The sequence below is a fragment of the Myotis daubentonii genome, chromosome 2, assembly GCF_963259705.1.
Source record: "Myotis daubentonii chromosome 2, mMyoDau2.1, whole genome shotgun sequence".
Taxonomy (NCBI): Eukaryota; Metazoa; Chordata; class Mammalia; order Chiroptera; family Vespertilionidae; genus Myotis; species Myotis daubentonii.
Window position 1 is genome coordinate 31905075 of NC_081841.1, and position 24260 is coordinate 31929334.

Below are 24260 nucleotides of genomic sequence, written 5' to 3' on the forward strand. Positions count from 1 at the left end.
TAAATGAATAAATTTTGCTACTTTTATTTCAGACCGATTGAGCAGAAAATACTAATACATTTAAGTCCTCTGTGTACCCTATAATCCTAATGCTTTCTAACCATCCCAGATATAACATTATGTTGAATTTTATTAATTTTGTTCCTCACTTATTTTATAGTTTTAAAAGTATATATGTACACATTCGTGGTTTATACAATTATTTTATGTGATTTTCACATCCTATATAATAAAGAACTAATATGCCAATTGTTGTCACACCCTCACATCATAACAGCTCAGACACTCAACACTGGTGAGAGAGGAATGGGGACCAGCCAGGCACAAATGAGCTCATGGGAGAGGAATGGGGACCAACCAGGAACAAATGAGCTCACGAGAGAGAAATGGGGACCAGCCAGGCTTCAGCCTGGGAGAGGGACAAGCCTCCCACCCTGCAGTTCCAGGCATCAGCGGCTGCGCCTGTGCCTGCACCTGCACCTGCGCCTACGCCTGCGCCTGTGCCTGTGGCCCAGCCTGGGAGAGGGACAAGCCGCCCATCCCATGGTCCTGGGCACCTGCAGCTGCAGCCCGGGCAAAGCTGCCTGCCTATGGTCCCCTGTGGTTGCTGCTGGTGTGGGCAAAGCAGGCCTGGGTCCTGGGTGCCTGCGGCCGGCCAGTAGGAGGGAAGCCTGGGACCTGGGTGCCTGCAACTGGCCAGAGGAGGGAATCCTGGGTCCCGGGTGTGGGAAAAGGCAGAGGTGGTTAGGGGTGATCAGGCCAGCAGGGGAGCAGTTAGGGGTGATCAGGCCAGTAGGGGAGTACTTAGGGGTGATCAGACAGGCAGGCAGAGGTAGTTAGGGGCGATCAGGCAGGCAGAGATGGTTAGGGGTGATCAGGCAGGCAGGCAGGCAGGCAAGTGGTTAGGAGCCAGCGGTCCCAGATTATGAGAGGCAGTCGGACAACCCCTGAGGGGTCCCGGGTTGGAGAGGGTGCAGGCTGGGCTGAGGGGATTACCCTCACCATGCATGAATTTCGTGCACTGGGCCTCTACTTTTAAATAATTGGCATAAGAGTGTCCCATTAGGAGAACTTAATTCAAATTTAAACCAAGTTCCAGTATCCAAATGGAACATGAAAGTACATGAAATAGAAAGAAAAAAAATGGAAAAGTTTTGTTCAAAAACTGGTTAATATCACATGTTTTGTTCAAAATCAGGTTTTGATTAACCAAAACAATAAGCCTTTAAGAGGCATGAAGAATATTGTGTCAGTGAAATTTAGTGAGAGAGAAAATTATCACTTTGGAGATCAGAGGTAGTTGGTGAAAGGAAGTAAGGATTCAAGCTAGTAAGATGCTAAAATGATGGAGGATGAAATGGGACACTTTAGAGCAGTGATTTTCAACCCTGTGCCACAAGAATTTTTAAAACATGCAATACCTGACTAGTCAAGGGCACTGACCTTTTTTCCCTTAAATTTTCAAATAAAAAAATTACAACAGGCCGAAATTGGTTTGGCTCAGTGGATAGAGCGTCGGCCAGCGGACTGAAGGGTCCCAGGTTCGATCCCGGTCAAGGGCATGTACCTGGGTTGCAGGCACATCCCCAGTAGGAGATGTGCAGGAGGCAGCTGATCAATGTTTCTCTCTCATCGATGTTTCTAGCTCTCTATCCCTCTCCCTTCCTCTCTGTAAAAAATCAATAAAATATATATAAAAAAATTAAAAAAAAATTACAACAGTCAATACAAGAATAGCCGTCCAGTGTGAACGAATCCAAATTATCTTTTCTTTTGTCAAATTGGCAAATATATATATATATTGGTGTGCCGCAGAATTTTAGTAATTAGTTTATATGTGCCAAGAGATGAAAAGGGTTGAAAATGGCTGCTTTACAGAACAATATAATTTAGATAGGTAGCTTATATATAGCCATTACCTTCAATAATGTATTGACTGCAAACAATTAAACAAACAACATTTGAAAGGCTAGGTTAAGGAAATTATCCATGCTTGTATTTATCAAGTACTTTGAAAATATTGAGAAAAATGAAATTCTAGCACATAAATAAAAAGTGAGGATATAGTATCAATATCTATTCTGGAAACAAAACAAAAAGTAGACTAGTCCAGTGGTCAGCAAACTCATTAGTCAACAGAGCCAAATATCAACAGTACAATGATTGAAATTTCTTTTGAGAGCCAAATTTTTTAAACTTAAACTATATAGGTAGGTACATTGTTATTAACTTAATTAGGGTACTCCTAAGGCTTAGGAAGAGCCACACTCAAGGGGCCAAAGAGCCGCATGTGGCTCGTGAGCCACAGTTTGCCAACCACGGGACTAGTCACTTGGCAAAGAAAATATTAGACACTAGAGGCCCGGTACACGAATTCATGCACCAGTGGGATCCCTCCACCTGGCCTGCGGTATTGGGCCAAAACTGGCTCTACAACATCCCCTGGGGGGTCCTGGATTGTGAGAGGGCTCAGGCCAGGCCAAGGGACCCTACCAGTGCAGGATCAGGGCAGGGAGGGACACGGAGGTTGGCCAGCCGGAGAAGGACCGCAGGAGGGTTCCAGGGCATGTCCAGCCCGTCTTGCTCAGTTCCAATTGGCTGGACCCCAGCAGCAAGCTGACCTACTGGTCAGAGCATCTGGCCCCTGGTGGTCAGTGCACGTCATAGTAACTGGTCTACTGGTCAACTGTCTACCCCCTGGTGGTAAGTGCATGTCATAGTGAGTGGCTGAGTGGCCTTAGCATATCATTAGCATATTACACTTTGATTGGCTGAATGGCCAACCAGACACTTAGCATATTAGGCTTTTATTATATAGGATGGTTGGTGCCATTTTATGCAGACTATGCTAATAAAACAATTCTTTTAAAAAATTATTATCTTTACCTGAAGTTAGTGGACTCATATATCCTGCATGCTCCTGACTCACCACATTTAAAAGTTGCCCAATGTAAACATGTGGAGTCCATTAAAGCTCCAAAATATATAGGTGCAGGGATTCCAGCTACAATAAAAGAGAAAAAGAAAACTCTATCAAGAAGGTAAGAATTAAGATACATTATATTGTTTGGGAGAATTTTAATTACCTCTATTTGAAGAACCAACAAAATTAACAATATCTAAATTTAATACTTGACTTTTTTTTAGAGAGATTAGAAATTACTTTTACTTTTAAAGTTTCTAGATTATAAAGGATAAGTAATCTTGTGGACAAATGCTACACAAAACTATTGATAGAGAAAAACATTGAATTCATGCATATATTTTTTCTGCAATGTTTTGGGTCAATCATATGTACATTTTATTTTAACAAAACATTTCCTGTTCATTTGATTTTCAAATCCAATAGATGAAAAGTAGAATTAAGTTTAAATAGGACATTTTTTAAGTAAAAGAAGGAAGTTCTCTAGTTCTTTTTGCACTTTGTTCTCATACTAATTACAGAGTGCTATCTAAAGCAGAAGGGATATTTGCTAGACTCTTACTCTGAGAGAGTGATTTAATTTACTTAGTATTTAATAATGATCTGATATAATATTGAAAAAAATGACTATTTTTACCAAATATTCTTGTGGAAAATGCATGTAATCCCACACCAAGAGACTTCTCTTCAGGCTTAATACACCTAAAGAGAAATGAATTCACAAATAAAATAATGAGATTTAAACTACCATATACAATGGTGGACTATTACTCAGCAATAAAAATGACTGAAATGTTGCCATTTGCAACAACATAGATGGACCTAGAGGGTATTATGTTAAGTGAAGTAAGTCAGACAGAGAAAGACAAATACTATATGTTTTCACTTATATGTGGAATCTAAAAAATAATACAAATGAATAAACAAATCAAAGACGCAGACCCATAGATGCAGAGAACAATGTGATGGTTGCCAAAAGGAAGGGGTTGGGGATTGTGTGAAATGTTTTAAAAATAAAGCAACTTTTGGCCTGCTCAGTGTTACTCAGTGGTTGAGCATTGACCTATGAACCAGGAGGTCACAATTCAATTCCCAGTCAGGGCACATGCCCCCATTGTGAGCTGAATCCCCAGTGTGGGGCGTTTGCAGAAGGCAGCCAATCAATGATACTCTCTCATCATTGATGTTTCTATCTCTCCCTCCCTCTCCCGTCCTCTCTGAAATCAATACAAATATTTAAAAAGAAATCAAATAAAGCAATTTTTAGAAAATAAATAAAATAAAATGACTAGTTTCTTTTCTCTTAACTTTTATTTATTGATGAGAGAGAGAGAGAGAGAGAGAGAGAGAGAGAGAGAGAGAGAGAAACATTGATTTGTTGCTCTGCTTATTTATGCATTCAACTGTCGACTCTTGTATGTGCCTTGATTGGAGATCTAACCCACAACCTTGTCTTATAGAGATGATGCTCTAACCAAGTAAGCTACTAGTACCTGGCCAGGGCCTACTATCATAATTTCTTAAAAGGACTGTTTGTGTGCTAGTAACACACTGAGCGTTAGAATTTCCTTGCATGCTCTAGTCTTGGTTATTCAAGGCCTGATTATCCAGTTTGTAGCCTATACAGTAGCCTCACTTCTGGTTCTTGGCATTTCACCCAAAACTTTTTCCTCATTCATTTCCATCAGAAAGTTATCAAAGGAGAAAGTATTTCATACCAGCTCATTTCTATCCTTTCATTGAAGTAATAGTTCTTGATTCTAATGGTTCAACCTTTAGTCTAAAACAAGAACAATGCAAGCCTAGCTGTTTTAAAATTATTTGTATTAGCAAAATACCGAAAAGTCAATAATTTACACAAGTAAATGCAAGGAGGAAAGAAAAAATACAAATTTTCAAAGGAAAGTGATGAAAACTCCAAAGCAAACATATGTTAAGTGAGTTGGTATAATTTCAAGAGTCACACTGATTTCTTTTTCTCTCGAGAAATTCTCCCACCTTTTCACTGTTGCCTGAAATGCCTGTAAGTAGAAATGAAGACTATAATTCCCCAGTGCCACTGTTTGCGCCTCACTCGTTGCATCATCAGCAGTGCTACCTGCTCAAAGAATTCACAGGGAGAGCGCCTCTGTATTCCATTTGCTTCCCTGATTACAGCAAGGCTAAGAAAATAAAAGCAGCTTTCTTCACAAAAGGGTGCAATACATTTTTAGCAAACGCATCATCTTATTGGTGTTTCCTTGTAACCTTATGATATAGATGTGTCTCTTCTTGTGTTAAATAGTGAGAATTTCACTAAATTAACTCTTAGAAATAAGGAAGAAAAGAAACAAAGCGAAAAGTCAACAGAGGAACATGTGTAGGGCTACCTTTAAAATTTCACAAAATTCAATAATGCTTTAATGCAAAACTCTGAATGAATGACATATTAAAGCATTGAACTCTTAGGCCAGTGATGGCGAACCTATGACACGCGTGTCAGAGGTGACACATGAACTCATTTTTTTTGGTTGATTTTTCTTTGTTAAATGGCATTTAGATATATAAAATAAATATCAAAAATATAAATCTTTGTTTTACTATGGTTTCAAAGATCAAAAAATGTCTATATGTGACACGGCACCAGAGTTAAGTTAGGGTTTTTCAAAATGCTGACACGCCGAGCTCAAAAGGTTCGCCATCACTATCTTAGGCCCTGAGCTCCAACTGGCTTTCTGAGAAAGTTCCCTTAATAAGTGACCAGAAAGGAATCTAAATAAAGAAAGTGATTTGTGTACCTCAGGAGAACCATGTATCCAGGGATGGCAGATAAAGAGTAAATGAAAGAGCTGACTGAAGACAGGATTAAGAAGTACTGGAGCATCATGGAGCAGTCATGTCCTTTGTCGCACAGCCCAAGAACTGCCGATGAATTTCCTACGGTCTGAATGCAGCTACAGTTATGGAACACCTGCCAAAAAATCATACATTATCCTCTTTCAGGAAGAAAAATCTTAAGCACAGATCTCAAATATTCTCTGCATCCCCCATTGGATCAAAATGTAGGCTGTTTATTCCCTTTATTCTCATCTCCTTTATAGTGTCTCTCAGGATAATAACAAAAAGCAAAACATAGAAGGGCAGTTCCAGAAACATGGCATTTCTCTCTAAATATATGGAGTACATTTGCAATAACTCACCTATCCTAAAGTCATGCTTTTGAAAAAGACATACTGTTTTGCCACAATACTAAGTATCAGAAACAAAATTTGTTCCAGAATGCTCAGTTGGAATATTTAGATAATTAAGATATGTAAAGCTTTGTTTTAAAAAGTATAGTTTAGCTGAAACCGGTTTGGCTCAGTGGATAGAGCGTCGGTCTGCGGACTGAAAGGTCCCAGGTTCAATTCCGGTCAAGGGCATGTACCTGGGTTGCGGGCACATCCCCGGTGGGGGATGTGCAGGAGGCGGCTGGTCGATGTTTCTCATCGATGTTTCTGACTCTCTATCTCTCTCCCTTCCTCTCTGTAAAAAATCAATAAAATATATTTAAAAATAATAAATAAATAAATAAATAAATAAATAAATAAATAAATAAATAAAAAGTATAGTTTATTTCAAAAACAAAGTTAATTCTTTTTGGAATTCTTATATGTTTCCAGGTTTTAATAAGACTCAAAATTTATATTTACTGTTATCACCAGCCAACATTGTTAGGCAAGAAAACATGCCTAAATCCACCTTACAAAGCTCTCAGAATGTGGAACACACAGACAACACGTGCATACATATGCACGGGGGAAAAAAGTCCAGCAAAACAATTTGCTGGATACTTGAAATCAAGCTGTCAACTTTATCTCAATGATAAAAAAATATTTCAGCCCAGAGTATTTTTAAAACAAATTAGCTGAGTAATAATGTCAACTGCTATAAAATTAAAGATCAGTGCTCAGACACTCTAAAGGTCTAAAATAAGACCTACTAAATAAAGAGTAAATCAAATGAGCATATGAAAAAAAATGTTTATTTTTTCTACAAAATAATTTGGTTTTGAAGAAAGACTATAATTGTACTTTTATCAAATGTAGGCCCAGTTAGCAGTTGGAAACTGTCAATGCAGTTCATAAATCAAAATTTCTGTTAAAAAAAAAATAAAGGTAATAGATTATTTTACCATGTTCAGTCCTGTTCCAACAAATGTCTCACAACCAGCAAGACAAGCTGACATATATGACAAACCATTGCTTCCACACACAGGGTCCCATGTTTTAGTTGGACAGTTGCAATCCATGTTGCAATCATCAAGGATGGCATTTCCAATGTGTAAATCTTGCTGCATTCTGAAATGATTTAAAATAATACCATGAATATTGAAAGACTATTAGACCATTTCCTCTTTCTTTTTTTTCATCTCAGTCCACAGTTAAATTTTTTCTTCCCCAAAATAAAAACAGAAAACTTCCAACCATCAGTGTGTGGCCTGGTGATTATAGATAGGGCATAAAAGTTAGCTGCTTCAGTGACCACATAGCCACTTTTTCAATGATTTATTTTATATAAACAAACAGTCAGTGAACAAGAATTAGTTGAGGGCCTACCATATGGGAGGTTTTCTTCCAAGTATTATTAGAACTCAAAAATAAAGTTGCCCTAATCTCTATGGCTGATCCACATCATGGAAAGTAACAAGAGAGATCAGATTCATTAATGCAATCTCAAGAGCTCACTTTAGGTCAAAATCTGGCCATTCTCAATGTGGCTCAGTTAGTTGAATGTCATCTCATGCACCAAAAGGTCACTGGCCCAGGTTACAGGATCGGGTGCACATGGGAGGCCACCAATAAATGTTTCTCTCTCTCCCTCTCCTTTCCTCTCTCTCTAAAATCATTAAAAACATATTTTTAACAAAATCTGTAAGTCCAACATATAATATAGATAATACATTTAGCTCCAGAAACATAACTACAAAATATGTGTAAACAAATATATTCTTCTAGTATAAAAGTGTATCAGGAACAACCAGTGCTGCCATCTTGATGACCACCCATCCAGAAAGCCTGGCCAGGGAACCTGGGCCCATCCTACAACCTCACTAAGGCAGGGAGTCAAGCTAGTAGCCCAGCTCTACTGTTAAGTATAGTTCTGACTCCGCATAACCAATAATCCTGAGCATCCTCAGAGCCTAGCATAACATACTGCCAGACCGTGAAGCCACGCCTACAGCACTGAGCAGCAGCAGAGCCCAGCCTACAGCCCTACCCAATGGCTTATCACAATTGGCAGCCTTACTCAGTCATGGAATCTAGCCAATGACCCCGCTTAATCATGCAGTATATTCTACAGCCTCACTCAGTGAAAGAAAGTGGACTGTGACTCTGCTCGATCAGGGAGCACTGTTTCTAGCATACCCAACCTTCCTATAGACCCAAAGAACCCTCAAAATACAAATCTAAAACTACTGAACAATGATACATAACTATACAAATGAAATACATGAATTTATATGAGTTATTGTAGCATGTATCAGGATTGGGTTATGCTAAATTTAAGCTTATTGTGGAAACATAAAAACGATTGAGACTGTATGCTCAACTCTTAATTTTACCCATTTGTGAGAGTATAAAATATTTAGATAACATATCCCAATGCAACCTAAAACTATAGGTAGTTTCTTTTGATATAACTTTAATATCTAGTAGGATGCTACAAAGACACACACATAGACACACGTGCAATCATAAACTCACCAACCCTGTGATATGTTCCTAACCTCTTTATTAAACCTGGAGCCTGAATACATTTGGTTGTAATTGACAGATGAAGGAAAGATGAAAGACCATAGATTGCTACCATTAGCAAATGGTCTGGTCCTGGATAATCATTGAAGAAAATATGTTAACTATTGAAGTGCATAACATTCTTTAGGGGGAAAAAAAAAAAACCATACCCTTTATAATCGGTGGTTATGCCAGCAACTGAAGAATTATCACAGACCATGAAAAAACACGAAAAGTAGAGAAGAAAGTCAATGAAAGATAAACAACATGCTATGTGGGCAGCTTGTTTGACAGTAATTTTGAACTTTTTCATCATTAATCCGCCGAAAATATATCCAATGCATATTGGAGGTAAGTTGTAAATACCTATAAATGCAAGAAAATGTTATTTACAATGTTACTTAGCAGAGAAACAAATATGATATTACCTTTATTTAACTATAGACTACAGAAAAGATATCTAACATGTCTTACATAAGAAACCATTTAGGTCCATTTCACAGTAAATATGGCTGATTGAATTTTATCCCTACTTGTTACATGTTATCTACAGAGAGATTTTTAAATGCCCTTCAATGTCAAAGTATATTTTTGAAGACCTATTATTATTCATTTAATTGATAACAGGAGGATATAAATGTTTTGCAGGCTCCAAGTAGGAGCAACAAGTCAAGTTGACCGACCAGTAATTTATTGATTTCCATTTTGGGAATGTCATTTTACATATATATATATGATTTATATGATTTTGTTGTTGTTTATTCCCATTTTGGTTATGAATTTGGCACAGTTTAAGGTACTTTCAAAGACTACTGCCTGTAATTGTCAAGTGTATTTACAATACATGTCTTGCTGCTACTCCTCCCTCCACACAAGGAAAAAAGAAGAAAAAGAAGAGACAGCCTTACAAGCCAGGATCTGCCCATTGAATTACACCCTTGGAAGAGGTTGTTAAAAATCCATTCCAGAGCCCCACACCAGAGATTCAGTATGTCTGATTCAGTATGTCTAAGGGGGGCACCAGGTATCTGAACTTTTAACTAGCACTCTAGGCGATGTGGATGCAGATAATTTAGGAAATTCACTTTCACAACTGTAAAGAGATCCTTAGAGAAACCTAACCCGGGAGGGGGGGGGGGGGGTGTAGTCATGTGGTCACAAGAAAGTCAGAATATATAGGCTGCAGAGACACCTGAAACCACCAGGGGGACCAGGGGGACCAGGAGAACCATGGAATTCATGACTGGGAGCCAAGAGTAAAATCTGAGAGTAAAACATTGACTCCTAATGAATTCACTCTCTTCCTTTTTTAATTTTTTCATTAATGGATTGCCTATCTGAAAATTATAACTAATTTGTGCATTCCTCGAGATTTTCAGAAATATTTTGAATTTGTGTCGGAGAGACACCCTTTGTTGATTTCATTGGAGAGAAGGGAGAAATGTATCAGAGACAAAAATATCCTAACAGTTTTTAATATAGGAGTTTCCTAGACCCATCATCACTCTGTTTACCATTTCAGGGGGGAGGAGGGGAGTGGGCTAATAATGCTGAGAAGGACAAACATACCAATTAGAAAGATTGCTTCTGAAGTTGACTTTCCATATTGCTGTTCCACATATTTAGGCATGAAGAACATCATATTAATAAATGCATTGAACTGTACCACACTGATTAGCATAAAAAGCATGTAAACTGGGTTGCAAAAAAGACTCTTCATGAACGGTAAAAAATCTGAAAGGGAAGAAAGACAACAGTGTCAAACTAACTAGGTTCTGCATTTTCTGGTTGACTTTTTCTGAAACGTCAACTTCCCCTCCAAATTGCTTTCCTGTTTTATAATGCACACATTGTTAACTCTTTTTACCTCTTAGAAGCTGAAGTCATGCCATTGCCTTTGGAGGCTTCTGCAAGTGGTGACACAGCTGACTAGATAGGTACCAAAACACAATAGTTTTGCCTTCGCTAAGTTACTATTGTGTCTTAAGGAAAAACTGCAATGTGACCAAAATATTGTCTGTGTTCATACCACTTCCTTTTATGCTTCTCTTTTTCCTTCTAATTAATATCCTCTCTTCTCTAGAGATCATCTGGAATGAAAGATATTTGTTCTGTTCTCTAATGTCTGGAACAAAATCAACTTGATAAAGAAGTTCACACTCTGTCATTGATATTATCATTCCTGAACATTTAAAATAAATCTGTATGTATTTGGGAGTTCATGGAATATAAATTTTCTGCTTTTTCAGAGCATCATTTTTGGTGGTCCAGCCAATGGTTTACAACAAAATGTGCTTAAAAACCACGTGGGTATCTTTTAAAACCCACTCCCTGAGGTCTGATTCATTAGGTACATACTAAGTACCATGTATATAATTTAACCAAAACTTTTCCCTGTTTGTGTTCACTGCCAAAACTCAGAGCCAAATTTTGCCCATCTCTAGCAAATGCTCTGGGTCACACTACTGCCACTTGAGGTCACAGTCTCATGGTTTCTTTTCACTTTCTGTCTTCAAGTTCTCTGCCTTGATTACCTTCCTTATTCTGTATTATCCTGGTTTGCTTAATAAGCTGCCTAAAATCCATTCTGGAACAAAGTATCAATAAAAAAACAAATTGAAAGAAGAGGAAGCATAGCTCCATGAAAAGAGATGAATTCTAGTGGTAGAATTCATATTTAGGAATAAAACACATAGCAGGGCTGAGAGTTGTGTTCAGAGCTCTTTGGAGTTTTTTAAGTCACCCATTTTGTTGACATCCCAGTCCTCATTAATGAGTCTCAGTAGTTCAAATTATTTCCTATATTTCTTATATTAAGCTCAGCTCTTTCCTGGTTTTGAAAAATAATTCTACAGACCACAAACAATATTCTATGCGAATATCCTCTCTCAGTCCATACCATCTCTTTGCAAAAAGTTGTAATATAATCATGATGCCTGGGAATTTGCAAGATTCTGAATTGGCTCCTAATGATCTGGGATTATGCTCAATTGTGGTTTAAGTGCATTGTAATTGTTACAATGCTTACAAATTGTTACAATTGTTAACATTGTAATTGTTAATAAAAATTCTGTGCAAATTGGCATTATAAATTGTGGGTGATTTTAGAAGTAGCAACCTCAACAAATAATACTAATACTAGTTGCAGTAATAATAATAATAATAATAATAATAATAAGTGCCTGAACTCCTTTTACCTTCACACAACAACTCTATAATTATAACTACAATTATCATCACCATTTTATAGATAAGAAAACTTAGCCCTTCTCTGCCTTCTAAATAAATACTCTCTAAAAATTCCAAGACCCAGGCCATACCAATTAAATGTTCATACTAATTAAATCAGACCTCTTGGAGATAATACAGAATTTCCAGGCATCAATGTTAAAAATTTCCCAGGTAATTCTAATATGTGGCCAAGTTTTAAAATCTAAATACTTAAACTCTTTTAACTTAGTTCCCCATAGAAACACCTTCTGTAAATTATACTTTAAACTTTTATTGATAATCTATACCAAAAGGAGGAGAAGGAGAAGGAGAAGGGGGGGGGGAGAAGGAGGAGGAGGAGGAGGAGGAGGAGGAGAAGGAGGAGGAGGAGGAGGAGGAAGGAGAAGGAGGAGGAGGAAGAGGAGGAGGAGGGGGGGAGGGGAGAGGGAGAGGGAGAGGGAGAGGGAGAGGGAGAGGGAGAGGGAGAGGGAGAGGGAGAGGGAGAGGGAGAGGGAGAAGAAGAAGAGCAGTTACCTACATTTGCTGGGAAACAACTGTGGGTTCAATACTACCTAAATCACAACATATGACAATTATTTTCTTTTTTTACAATTTGTTACTTGGGGAAGATTTTCTCCTTAAGAACTACTATTCTTTGTCTATATCTATCAAATATAGACAATTATATATCTTGCTTTCTTTTTTCTTTTTCTGCCTTAATTTCCAGGAAGCTCACAGCTAAGCTAACATCCTTGGGTTCAGGACTGTAAACTTATTCAGAGTAGTGTATATTTTTCCTTCTTTTGTTCTTAGATTTAATTTCTTTTTTTAATGTATATATTTCTTTTATTTCAGAGAGGGAAAGGGAGAAAGAGATAGAAACATCAATGATGAGATAGAATCATCAATCGACTGCTTCCTGCACGCTCCCCACTAGAGTTTAAGCCAGCAACCCAGATATGTGCCCTGACCAGGAATCAACCACAGGTCCACACTCAATCACTGAGCCACACCAGCCAGGCTTAATTTCTTTTTTAAAAATTTGACCTTCAAGGCAAATGGGACTAAATAAATAAATAAATAAATAGTTTGTTGAGTGCCCAGATTGATAAAGAATTTTATATAAATACTAATCTGAGATAATTCAGCTTCCACATTACATTACTTATTCCCAAGTAGTAGCACAGGAAGTATCAGACCAGTTAGACTGCTGACTGCTAATGGCAAATTGTCCTAATGCAGCCTAGCATGTTATAGTGCTAGACTCAAATAGAGACACACCTATATAAAACAAAAAGTAAATTATATAATATTTAAAATTTTTATATTTGCCTTTAGTAATTCCATCATTTTCCTTCTTGACTTCTTTTTGTTTCTCTTCTTTGTCATTTTTGACGATGTCAGCATTATCCTTTGATCCTTCCTTTGCAAGCGTTTTGGGCAAAAAGAAAAAAGGAATGGCAGTGAGCACATTCACTCCTGCACAAATCAAAATGCCAAACCACCATGCACCAACCCAACGAGTATCAATTGGAGTGATAGTCAGCTCATCTGTAAAAAAAAAAAAAAAAAAAAAAAAAAAAAGTATACACATTTTTATTAGTTTTAGTCATTTCTCATGTGAACTACAGAAAAAAAAATTACATTACTCTTCTCAGGTCCTATCCAAGTATAGAGTTTGTATACAATTCAGATATTCATAAAAATCATCTGACAATGCATAGTGTTACAATAATGTCTAGCAATAAATTTAGAGGTATGCTCTATTATGTAAAGAATTTATAAATATATACTTATTAAATAACTACAAGGTCTATTTAATCATCCACAAATGTTTGCTTGATTAAAAGAAATTCAAATCTATATGCTGAAATCTTTTAAAAACAAGAAATATGGTCATGGTGCAGTAGAAAGAGCAGTGGATTTTGAGTCAGAAGATCAGAATTTTATCTTGCTCTCCTGCACACTGGTATGAATTATTTAAAAACTTATTTAAACTCCTCCACTTTAGTTTAAACTCCTGGACAGTAGTGAATCTATCTAATTGAATGTCAAGTAAAGCAACAATAAACGTGGTAACATACCCAAAGTGGCTTTGTATACTCTAGACACTATGACTAGATTTTAATGAATTACCTGTGTTTACAGATCCGATGTCAACATAAACATTTGCACAGAATGATGCTAACAAAAGTCCAAACAAAGGACCAATGATAGCTCCTGTTTCTACAAACCCTAAAAATAAAAAAATATATAAAGTTATAGTATAGTTATATACCCACATAAGGAGTCCTAATTCCATGAAGAGTCTCAAAACTGAATTGTTTTTGCTTTAGGTATTTTTGCTTTAGTCAATTTGCAAGTAACTTAAGCTGGTGTCCATATAAGTAACAAGATTGCTTCTTTAATGCTGAAGAAGAAGCCTTATAATTTAAAACTACTTTCTCTGAGCCTCCAGATTCACTTTTGCCAGGTCACAGGTAAAGACTTGCTAGAGCAGCATAGGGTAGGATCATGCTATCATTGAAGCCACAAGACAGAGTAAGATTATTTTGAGGCTTTCCATAGCCACACTTTTAAAGGAATTCTAATGCAATGCCATGTGATGTTAAGTTTCTTGTGGCATCCTATATAATAAAGAGGTAATATGCAAATTGACCATCACTCCAACACACAAAATGGCCGCCCTCATGTGGTCAAAGATGACCACCACAAGATGGCCAGCAGGGGACAGCAGTTGGAGGCAACCAGGCCTGCAGGGGAAGGCAGTAGGGGGCGACCAGGCTGGCAGGAGATGGCAGTAGGGGGCAACCAGGCTGGCAGGGGAGGGCAGTTGGGGGGGACCAGGCTGCAGGGGAGGGCAGTTAGGGGCAATCAGGCTGGCAGGGAAGTGGTTAGGGGGTGATCAGGCTGACAGGCAGAAATGGTTAGGGGCAATCAGGCAGGCAGGCAGGCAAGCAGGCCAGCAGTCCTGGATTGTGAGAGGGATGTCCCAGATTGGAGAGAGTGGTGGCTGGGCTGTGGGACACACACCTTCCTCCCGCCCTCCATTGCACAAATTTTGTGCACCGGGCCTCTAGTATTCCTCATAAAAGCTTTGCTCCCAGATCTCCCACTTGAAACTTTCTCTGGCTTTGTCCTCACTATTATTGATACTTCACTTTTATTATGACCTCCTTTCTTACCCTTCACATTCTTATCATCTATTTCCAACAGTCCTCATTAACTTCTCACTCATCTGAAATTTCATCACCAGTTTCTCATAACTTGTCCACAATTCAGAATCTATGCTGCACCCTCCCTGCTCATTGAAAAATCCAGACATGAGCTGCTTCTACTATCTTTCTCTTTACTTCAAAATGTGCTTTCCTGCCGGGAGCCGGTCCATCCTTGCTGTTTCAAGGGACCTGGCATATATGGCATACTGTTCTTAATATGTTTGCTCCCCTTAGCGCTGTGTGTTTTAACCAAGGTCACCTCTCCTAGAAAGGTTGTTTCCCCAGGTAGGGATTTTTCCCTGAAGTCAGGGAGGGGATAAAACCCCTCAACTAAGTGCCAGGCGGGTAATTAATCACTTTAACTATGAACAATCATGCTTAAGCTACATAATCTTTACTCCCTGGAATGGAGATAAGAAACGCCCTAACCTTTGTAATAGAGATTGATAGGATTGAATCAACTGGTATAAATGTAGATGTAACAAGACAGCAAGACACAGAACTCAGGAGACAGAACTTATAAGACAGAACTTCAGAGACAGGGCTTGGAAGACAGGACCAAGAGAGACAGAGCCTAGGCACAGAACCTACACAGAACGTTCTCTAGAGACAGAAGAACTTCGCTGGAGAGAGCATGCCGGAGGATCCTGGACAGGGACTGGCCTCGGAGCCTGGAGGCGGAGCCTGGCGAGAGAGCATGGCAGGGGATCCTGGACTGAACCTGGCTGCGGAGATTGACAGGAGAGCCTGACTAGAACCTGGTGACCGAACCTGGCTGGAGATCTCAGACAGAACCTGGCTGGAGATCCGAAGCAGAACCTCTCTGGAGATCCAGACCAGAACTTGGCTGGAGATCCTGGCTGGAGATCCTGGCTAGGCTGCTGATCAACTGAACACTGTCTCCGTGTCCTTCCTTCTTCGCCGACTCCGTCCACACCTTTGGGGACCCCTGGACCCGCTGGGGCTGGACCCCGGCACTTTCCCATTGTCTCTGCCTTCTCTGAGGTTCTATAGGCCAGTTCACCCTATGTACACCCAATGTCTTGACATCAACAACTTCTATCTTCTCTGAGGTTTTGCTCAACCAAATACTTCTCTTGTACTTCTTCACTCTCCCCCATCCACTGATATTTACAATACCTCAACTGCACCCAGCTCTCTCTCCTTCCACTACACTCTGCCTCTCCTTCCTTACCAAGCAATCACTCTACTCAAATCCTTCCACATTCTACTCAAAACAATCTCAGGTGGTAGCACCAGTAATCTCTTTACCACTTATCCAGTGTCCTTTTCTAGCCCTCATCTTCTTAAGTCTCCATTTACTATTTGACATTGCCAGCCAACTTCTCTTTGAGTTTCCTCCTAAGGCTTTCTCAAAACTATACATTCATTGTTTTACTTTTCCCTCTATGACTACTCCTTCCTTGATTTTTCTTCCTCTGACAATTCTATTAAGAAGTGTTCCCTAGTATTTTATTCTAGGACCTCTGGTTATATATAGCTTCCCATAGCAACTACACTTTGCCCTCTTGGTTTCATTTATTGTCTGAGTATAGAAAATTCTCAAACTGTGTTGCTAGCTTATGTTCTCTCCTAAACTCCAGAACCCTATATGGCACTGTTTTCTTGATGTATAGCTAATAGAGTTATAGTTATTTAATTTTATGCACACCATATTTATTTATTGTTTTTGCAATTTAATTTTTTATAAATTTAATTACACAGATATACTTATCAAATGTAATTGATCTATAATTATGCAAGTTATTTGTCCCCTAAATCTTATATGGACCATGTCTTATTTACTTTAATACGTTAAAGATTATCACAATTATTTCTACACATTATACACCCTAGTATTTGTAGAATAAAGAAATACATATTATAACAAGGTGTTTGTTAATTTATTGCAGGTAACCATTTGTATTCTTTCTTCTTTTTTATTTCCTTTTTTTTAAGTGATTGGGTTGGAAAACAGGTGTGGAATTACTGAGAGAGAGAGAGGCATTGCAGAGGTCAAGGAGTTTTTGTTATTAATCCTCACTTGAGAATATTTTTCCCCCTTGATTTTTTAGGAAGAGTGGAAGGGAAGGGGAACGACAGAGAGAGAGAGAAATGTCGATGTAAGAGAGACACATTGATTGGTTGTAGGAGTCTGCAACTGAGGTATGTGCCCTGATCGCAATCAAACTCAAAACCCTTCAGTCTGCATGCAGATGCTCTAACCACTGAGAAAACTGGCTAAGGCTATTTGTATTCTTTCAAGGAGATATATGAAGGGATATGAAAAGATTGAACAGAAAAACACTGGAAAAGGTTATTGTGAAATAAGTGAGTCATCAAAAGCTTCCCAAAGTTATTTGGGGTAATGATTCCTAAATGTTTTAATTTATTTTGATTAAATGTAGTTCTGTTGCATCTTCTCTCACCCTCTTTGACTTTTCTGGTTTTTAAAAAGTCAAATACATTAATAGAAAAATGTCACTGTACTCAAAGTTATGATTTTTATAAATAACAGATGAAATAACTAAAGAATATAAGCAAGTTATGCGTAATAAATTTAAAATATTTAGGGGATCAGAAGACAACACAAGATGGTGAATCTTAAGTTGGCCATAGTGGAAGGTGACATGGAGTGATTTTAGAAAAGAAAATTTCAATAAACAACCAAATGTACAAAGACAGATAAATTATGAAAAAGCATAACTAGCGTGGAGAGATTGTGATGAAGTGAAACTATATAGGAAACTAACTATCGCTTCTCGGCCTTTTGGCTAAGATCAAGTGTAGTATCTGTTCTTATCAGTTTAATATAGGAAACTAACTAGAGTACAGAGCTATAAATAATAAGTGAAGATATCAGATTTAGCTAATAAAGAGCTAGTATGTTTCATAAACAAGGTAGAGAAAATATGATTAAAGCAATGTTCGAAAAAATTACACTGCAAGAATGCTTATGAAAAAAATAATAAAAGAAAATACTAGAAATAAAATGACCAATAAAGAAGTTACAATAAAAGAAAATAACAAGAAGACCCACTGCATGGGAGAACATATTTTCCAATATCACCGATAAGGGTTTAATCTTCAACATTTACAGGGAACTCATGAAACTTAAAAATAGAAAGATAAACAATCCAATCAAAAAATGGGCAAAGGACCTAGATAGACACTTTTCAAAAGAGGACATACAGAGGGCCGAAAGACATATGAAAAAATGCTCAAAGTCACTAATTATACGAGAGATGCAAATCAAAACGACAATGTGGTATCATCTCACACATGTCAGAATGGCTATCATCAAGAAATCATCAAACAACAAGTGTTGGAGAGGATGTGGAGAAAAAGGAACCCTTCTGCACTGCTGGTGGGAATGCAGACTGGTGCAGCCACTGTGGAGAATAGTATGGAGTTTCCTCAAAAAACTAAAAATGGAACTCCCATTTGACCCAATGATCCCACTTCTAGGACTATATCCCAAGAAGCCAGAAACACCAATCAGAAAGGATATATGCACCCCTATGTTCATAGCAGCACAATTCACCATAGCTAAGATTTGGAAACAGCCTAAGTGCCCATCAACAGATGAGTGGATTAAAAAACAATGGAATACTACGCTGCGGTAAAAAAGAAGGAACGCTTGCCTTTTGCAACAGCTTGGATGGAACTGGAGAGCATTATGCTAAGTGAAATAAGCCAGTCAGAGTAAGATAAATACCTCATGATTTCACTCATTTGTGGAATATAGAGAACAACATAGACTGATGAACAGGGACAGATCCAAAGACAGAGAAACAGTGATCAGACTATTAATCCCCAGAGGGAAAGTAGGGGAGGGAGGGGGCAAGGGGAAGAGATCAACCAAAGGACTTGTGTGCATGCATATAAGCCAAACCAATGGACATGGACAACAGAGGGATGAGAGAATGAGGAGGGGGGGGGGGTTAATGGGGGGGATGAGGACACATTTGTAATACCTTAACTAATAAAGAATTTTTTTTAAAAAAAAAGAAGTTACAATAATCTACAAATGAAGGAATGAAGACCTGAGCAAAACTAGACATAATGGCCTGGTTAATGTTGCTCAGTGGTTGAGTGTCAACCTATGAACCAGTAGGTCATGGTTCAATTCCAGTGAGGGCACATGCCCAGGCTTCAAGCTCGATCCCCAGTTGGGGGGCGGGGGGTGCAGGAGGCAGCTGATCAATGATTTTCTTTCATCATTGATGTTTCTCTCCCTCTTCCTTCCTCTCTGAAATCAATAAGAAACAGATTTTTTTTAAATAGACATAATAAAAACAGTGAGAAAAGTTTTTAATATGAGGGGCATTTTTTAGAAACCATTGGTGAATCTCTTCACAGATTAGATATAGAGTGGAGCCAAGGAAATGAAGGAGTCAAAGAGAACTCCAGGGACACTAGATTAGCAGTATTTTCCAACAGCAAAGAGCAGATTTGGTAAAGTGGTTTATTTGGAGTTAGCATGTAATTGTTCCATTGAACAAACTCTTACTGATGACTACCTGTGCTGCAGTACTTTTTTCATCATTCTGGAAATCAGTAAGAGTCCAAATAAATAATATCCACCCTCAAAGGACTTAACTATCCTGAAAAGAAGCTAAGGCATATTTTCAAACTCACCAATATATAGAGGAGAGTTTTCAGATTTTGCAAAATCTTCTATGTAGGAAATACCCAAAGGCATGATGGGAGTTTCACCAATTCCACGTATCATATTTCCTACTAGTACATATACCCACATTAATGATTTAACTTCCTTCACACACTCTGTTTTAAAAAGAAAAAACATATTGCATTAGTGTTTTGATAGTAAAATATCTATATATATAAAAGCCTAAGAGACCTTTAGACCAACTGGTCGACCAGTCTCTATGACGCACACTGACCACCAAGGGGCAGATGCTCAGGAGCTGCCCCCTGGTGGTCAGTGTGCTCCCACAGCCAACCTCCCTCAGTCCCTCCCCCAGCCAGCCCCAATCAGCCCTGATCAAAACTGAATGAGATGGCCCCAATAGGCTATGAACACCAGCCAAGCTGAGGGACCTCACCCATGCACAAATCCATGCACCAGACCTCTAGTTAAGCTATAAGTATAGAAGTAATTCTAAGATTCTGGTAAGCATTTCACAGTTTTTACGCAACATGGCACCTTGTAAATGATTTATATTACTATGCTAGCAATAACTCACTGGGTCATCCCTCTTGCATTTTCTGAGAGTACTTAGGTATTGCAATGTGTAAGTTGTATGCTGGAGCCATTTCCTACTGGGTTGGACGAGATCTCTTGATGAGTGTTACATGCACCTCTTCCCAATCCAATGCTTAATGACAACACATTGATAGTTTATAGGAGCATTTACACCACAGAAATTGGCAAATACTAGAAGTCAGAATCATTTTTCCCTCAGCTTGCCTACAACTACACCATCTAGTTAGCTGTTATGACTGCTACTCCATTTCTATAATAACTCTAGGGAGAGAAAAAAAAAAAACAGCAGCTGTGGCTCAGTAGTTGAGCCTCAACCCATGAATCAGGAGGTCATGGTTCGATTTCTGGTCAGGGCATATGCCCAGGTTGTAGGCTCAATCACCAGTGTGGGGCATTCAGGCGGCAGCCAATCAATGATTATCTCTCATCATTGACGTTTCTATCTCTCTCTCCCTCTCCCTTCCTCTCTGAAATCAATAAAAATATATTTTTTAATAAAACAACAAACACAAATATATCCCCCTAGAATTGATACTATACTTACAAGATCTAAATAAGAGTCTCACTGAAGTTTGAATTCTCTACAGCTGTAATTACTTTATAGACACTAAAAATACTTAACTAGATAGTAATCACATTTTCTCTATATAATCTACTGCGTACTGTAACCACCAAATAAGGTTTAGCAAAGAAATTTACCTGAATTCTTGGAGCAGCAGCTACTTAGCAGAATAACAAAAACTAGGCCAGAGGGAACTGAAAGGGAGGAAGGCAAGCCTCTGAAGACTTAGCCATTTCATCTCTAAACCAAAATAGCTGTCAAAGAGAATACTCTATAGCAGTGGTTCTCAACCTTGGCTGCACATTAGAATCACCTGGGAATCGTTTTTAAAATCCTGATTTCTGGGCCTCATCCTCCGGAAATTCTGTTTCTTTGTTACTAATGTTGTGGCCCCACCCCATAACAAAGAAACAGAATTTCCGGAGGATGAGGCCCAGAAATCAGCATTTTAAAAAGATTCCCAGTTGATTCTAATGTGCAGCCAAGGTTGAGAACCACTGCTCTATAGAGTCATGTTTTCAGGCAAGTGAATTAAAACATTCTCATTTATAATAAACTGCCCAGCTACTGCCACAGATGTGAGTCCTGAGCACAGCTGGGTCTGGAAATTTCTTTTGAGGTCTATCTCTCAGTTATTTCTAATCCAGATTATTACAGTCTTCATTTCTGAGTATTCATATTTTTTTCTGTGTTGAGTACAGTGATTTCTGAACAAAACTGAAAATAACAGGTAATCAAAGAATTAATGCACTTTATTGGAGATTCACCAAACTGGGAAGTTTTTATTTATCTTCTACAATGTAAATTTTTTAAAATAAAAAGAAATAGGAAATAAGACCTAAGTCAGCCTTTGGCAGAAGCCAGCTCAAGAAGACAGCAAGGGCTACTGTTGATGTCACTATTTTCCTTTGTTTCCCCAGGTGGTTCCTTTGGCTTAGAGTTTCTGAGACAGCTTTTTTACACTCCTTGAAACTATTTTGAGTCCTTCTGACTCCATGCTGGCAGTGAAATTCCCAGCCTCCCTCCTGCGGAAGCGGCGCAGCTCCCTCCTGCCTCCCACAGGCGCACCATGGCTCCCAGGGCGGGCAGCCGACTGCGCACAATTTCGCATGCTGGGCCACTAGTTTTTAAATAACCATTTTAAAGAATAGACAAAGAAGTGTTAATATGTATATTCAAATATATAGGAGTAATATGCTCTACTATTAGCCATTCCTATTCCCCTCTGGGATCCCCTCCAAAATTCCTGAACAAAGAAAATATCTTTTGTTCATTTTACTTAGTCATTTAATCAAACCCAATAACTCATTCAAACCCCTCAGTAATATGTGTTCAGTTTCAAATTCAATGAACAGAAACAATAAAATGAAGTCAACAACCTGACGGATCTTCTGTTGGTCTGAAAATCTGGGTTCCATTTTCATTACACAAGAAACTGTTTGAGGACAAATTGCCTAAAACTGTAGATTCATATTCATATCTGTATGAACACAGGGAAAACATTTTATGTTAGAAACTAATAAAGGCAAAGTGAACACTATGCAGATTAATTCCTGCTTTACTTAAGGCATAATATTCAAATTTAGTAAAGAACTCTTTTCATCTTTGCCACATAATCATCATAAATTAATATCAAAAAACTTGCCACTCATTATAAATGCACAATCCCTTGACAGCTAGCTTTCTGTCATTTGCATGTGGATGATCTACCTTTCAGATTACCTAACATCAAGTTTCTGTAGCTTGTAGGTGATCATTTACTGGAAACAATTACTGTGGGATATGGGACAAAAACTAATAAAAATAATAGACTCTAGACTTGACAAAATATAATTAAGAAGCAAAGGCTTTGTGGGGGTGCGGGAACACAACACAACAAAACAAGTCTCCAACTTTGGATTTTTTGAGGTTCGCTCATAAGAAATATACCCCCACTTTCTGAGAATCTAAACAATAATTCCTGCATGTGTTCATTAACCCCTAAGAGAAACAAAACCTTTGCCCATAGAATAAGAGACCTTAGGAGAAACTCCAACACTTGACAACACAATGTAATGATCTTTCCTCTTCTCATAAGAACAAAGGGATTAATAGACTGTGATCATTTACATTAGGCAAATTACCATAAGCCCAGCATACCCTTTGTCAGAATATCCTAAATTATCCTAAATTGTGAAAGAATGAAAGAAAATATGTCAAATAAAATCTCTCTTTGTTAGGGATAATGGTGGAAGACTTGCCCTCTGAGTTCCAAATGAGCTTGAGTGTTAAAACACTTTTCCCTTAGAACAATTGCCTAGTCATGCCCATGAGTTTGACTGTGAACTGTGGACAAATGCTTCTGTCTCCATACCTATGATGCCATGAGACATGCCAGCTTCAAACAAAATAACACTTTTGGAAGAGGGTAGAGAGAAATGTAAATGTAAACACAACTTGGCATTGTGTTGGAGAGGACAGGAAATAAAAAGTCAGTAAAAAAACTCTGCCTGGAAACTTCTGATCCTTACAGAAATACCCAAGAAGATGAAATGTCTTTTTCATGTAACTTATCCACTTAACACCTAATAACTCATTCAAAGTCCATTCATTCCCAAAACATCAGCAAAATGACAGTGAATGGATTTTAAAATAGAAAAGGAAAGGCAATAACACCACAGGGATAGAAAGAATGAAAAAATTGACAAGAAGATTCTGAAAATGGGAAAACATGTAACTGAGTGGTCACTGAATTAGTAGATATCAAAAATGCAACCCTAAGTAAGTGCCTGCATGGGAACAACCAAGAGTGTGCCACATATTCCTGGAAAGTTTCAGGCAAGATATAAGGCATTTCTAAATTGGCGAGTAGGCATGGTCCAAAAATAAGAGAATTGGTTTAAAGTGTGTATAAGGGGCAGTTAAACCCTTACAGACATCCTCTGCCATTCCAATTGGAACGGTCTTTGAGTGTTTGAACAGGCACATTGAGAAAAAGAAGGCTATACTAAAAACTAAGGGTAGTAGTTTTTTTTTAATGTACATACTGAAAAGTGAGATTCTCACTCCCACCTGGATGGTAACCAAGCTTCTACCTTCCTCGCCAACAGACTGGAGAATCCCTATCAAAAGTAACTGATAGGTTATGGCTGTTCTGAGCCATCTAAATAGCCAGTCCCTATACAATCACCATACAAAGAAGTCCTCTATTAATCATGTCCTACACATTTATAGAGAACTTCCAGTTAGTTTGATGAAGTTATACTGCTCTCTTCTATATGAACAGAAAAACAAGAACCACCAGATGTAGGAGAAAACCCTGTATCAGTAAAGATAGAGTCAAAACAAATAAAACCTGTACACTAAGAGGACAGAGAGACAA

At 38.2% G+C, this 24260-nt stretch overlaps 1 protein-coding gene and 1 pseudogene across 1 annotated transcript in view; one reads left to right on the forward strand and one right to left on the reverse strand.

The window, feature by feature from the left end:
* Positions 1-24260, reverse strand: part of SLCO1A2 (solute carrier organic anion transporter family member 1A2) — a 59084-nt gene that overhangs the window by 2239 nt on the left and 32585 nt on the right. Inside the window, exons 6-15 of the mRNA XM_059682339.1 lie at positions 22279-22379; positions 19749-19895; positions 14026-14124; positions 13222-13440; positions 10249-10413; positions 8850-9045; positions 7077-7242; positions 5701-5873; positions 3561-3625; positions 2887-3004 (exon numbers count right to left, since the gene is read on the reverse strand). Coding sequence (XP_059538322.1) covers positions 2887-3004; positions 3561-3625; positions 5701-5873; positions 7077-7242; positions 8850-9045; positions 10249-10413; positions 13222-13440; positions 14026-14124; positions 19749-19895; positions 22279-22379 — 1449 coding nt within the window. The remainder of the gene's footprint in view (positions 1-2886; positions 3005-3560; positions 3626-5700; positions 5874-7076; positions 7243-8849; positions 9046-10248; positions 10414-13221; positions 13441-14025; positions 14125-19748; positions 19896-22278; positions 22380-24260) is intronic.
* LOC132228805 (U2 spliceosomal RNA) lies at positions 17862-17981 on the forward strand (annotated as a pseudogene).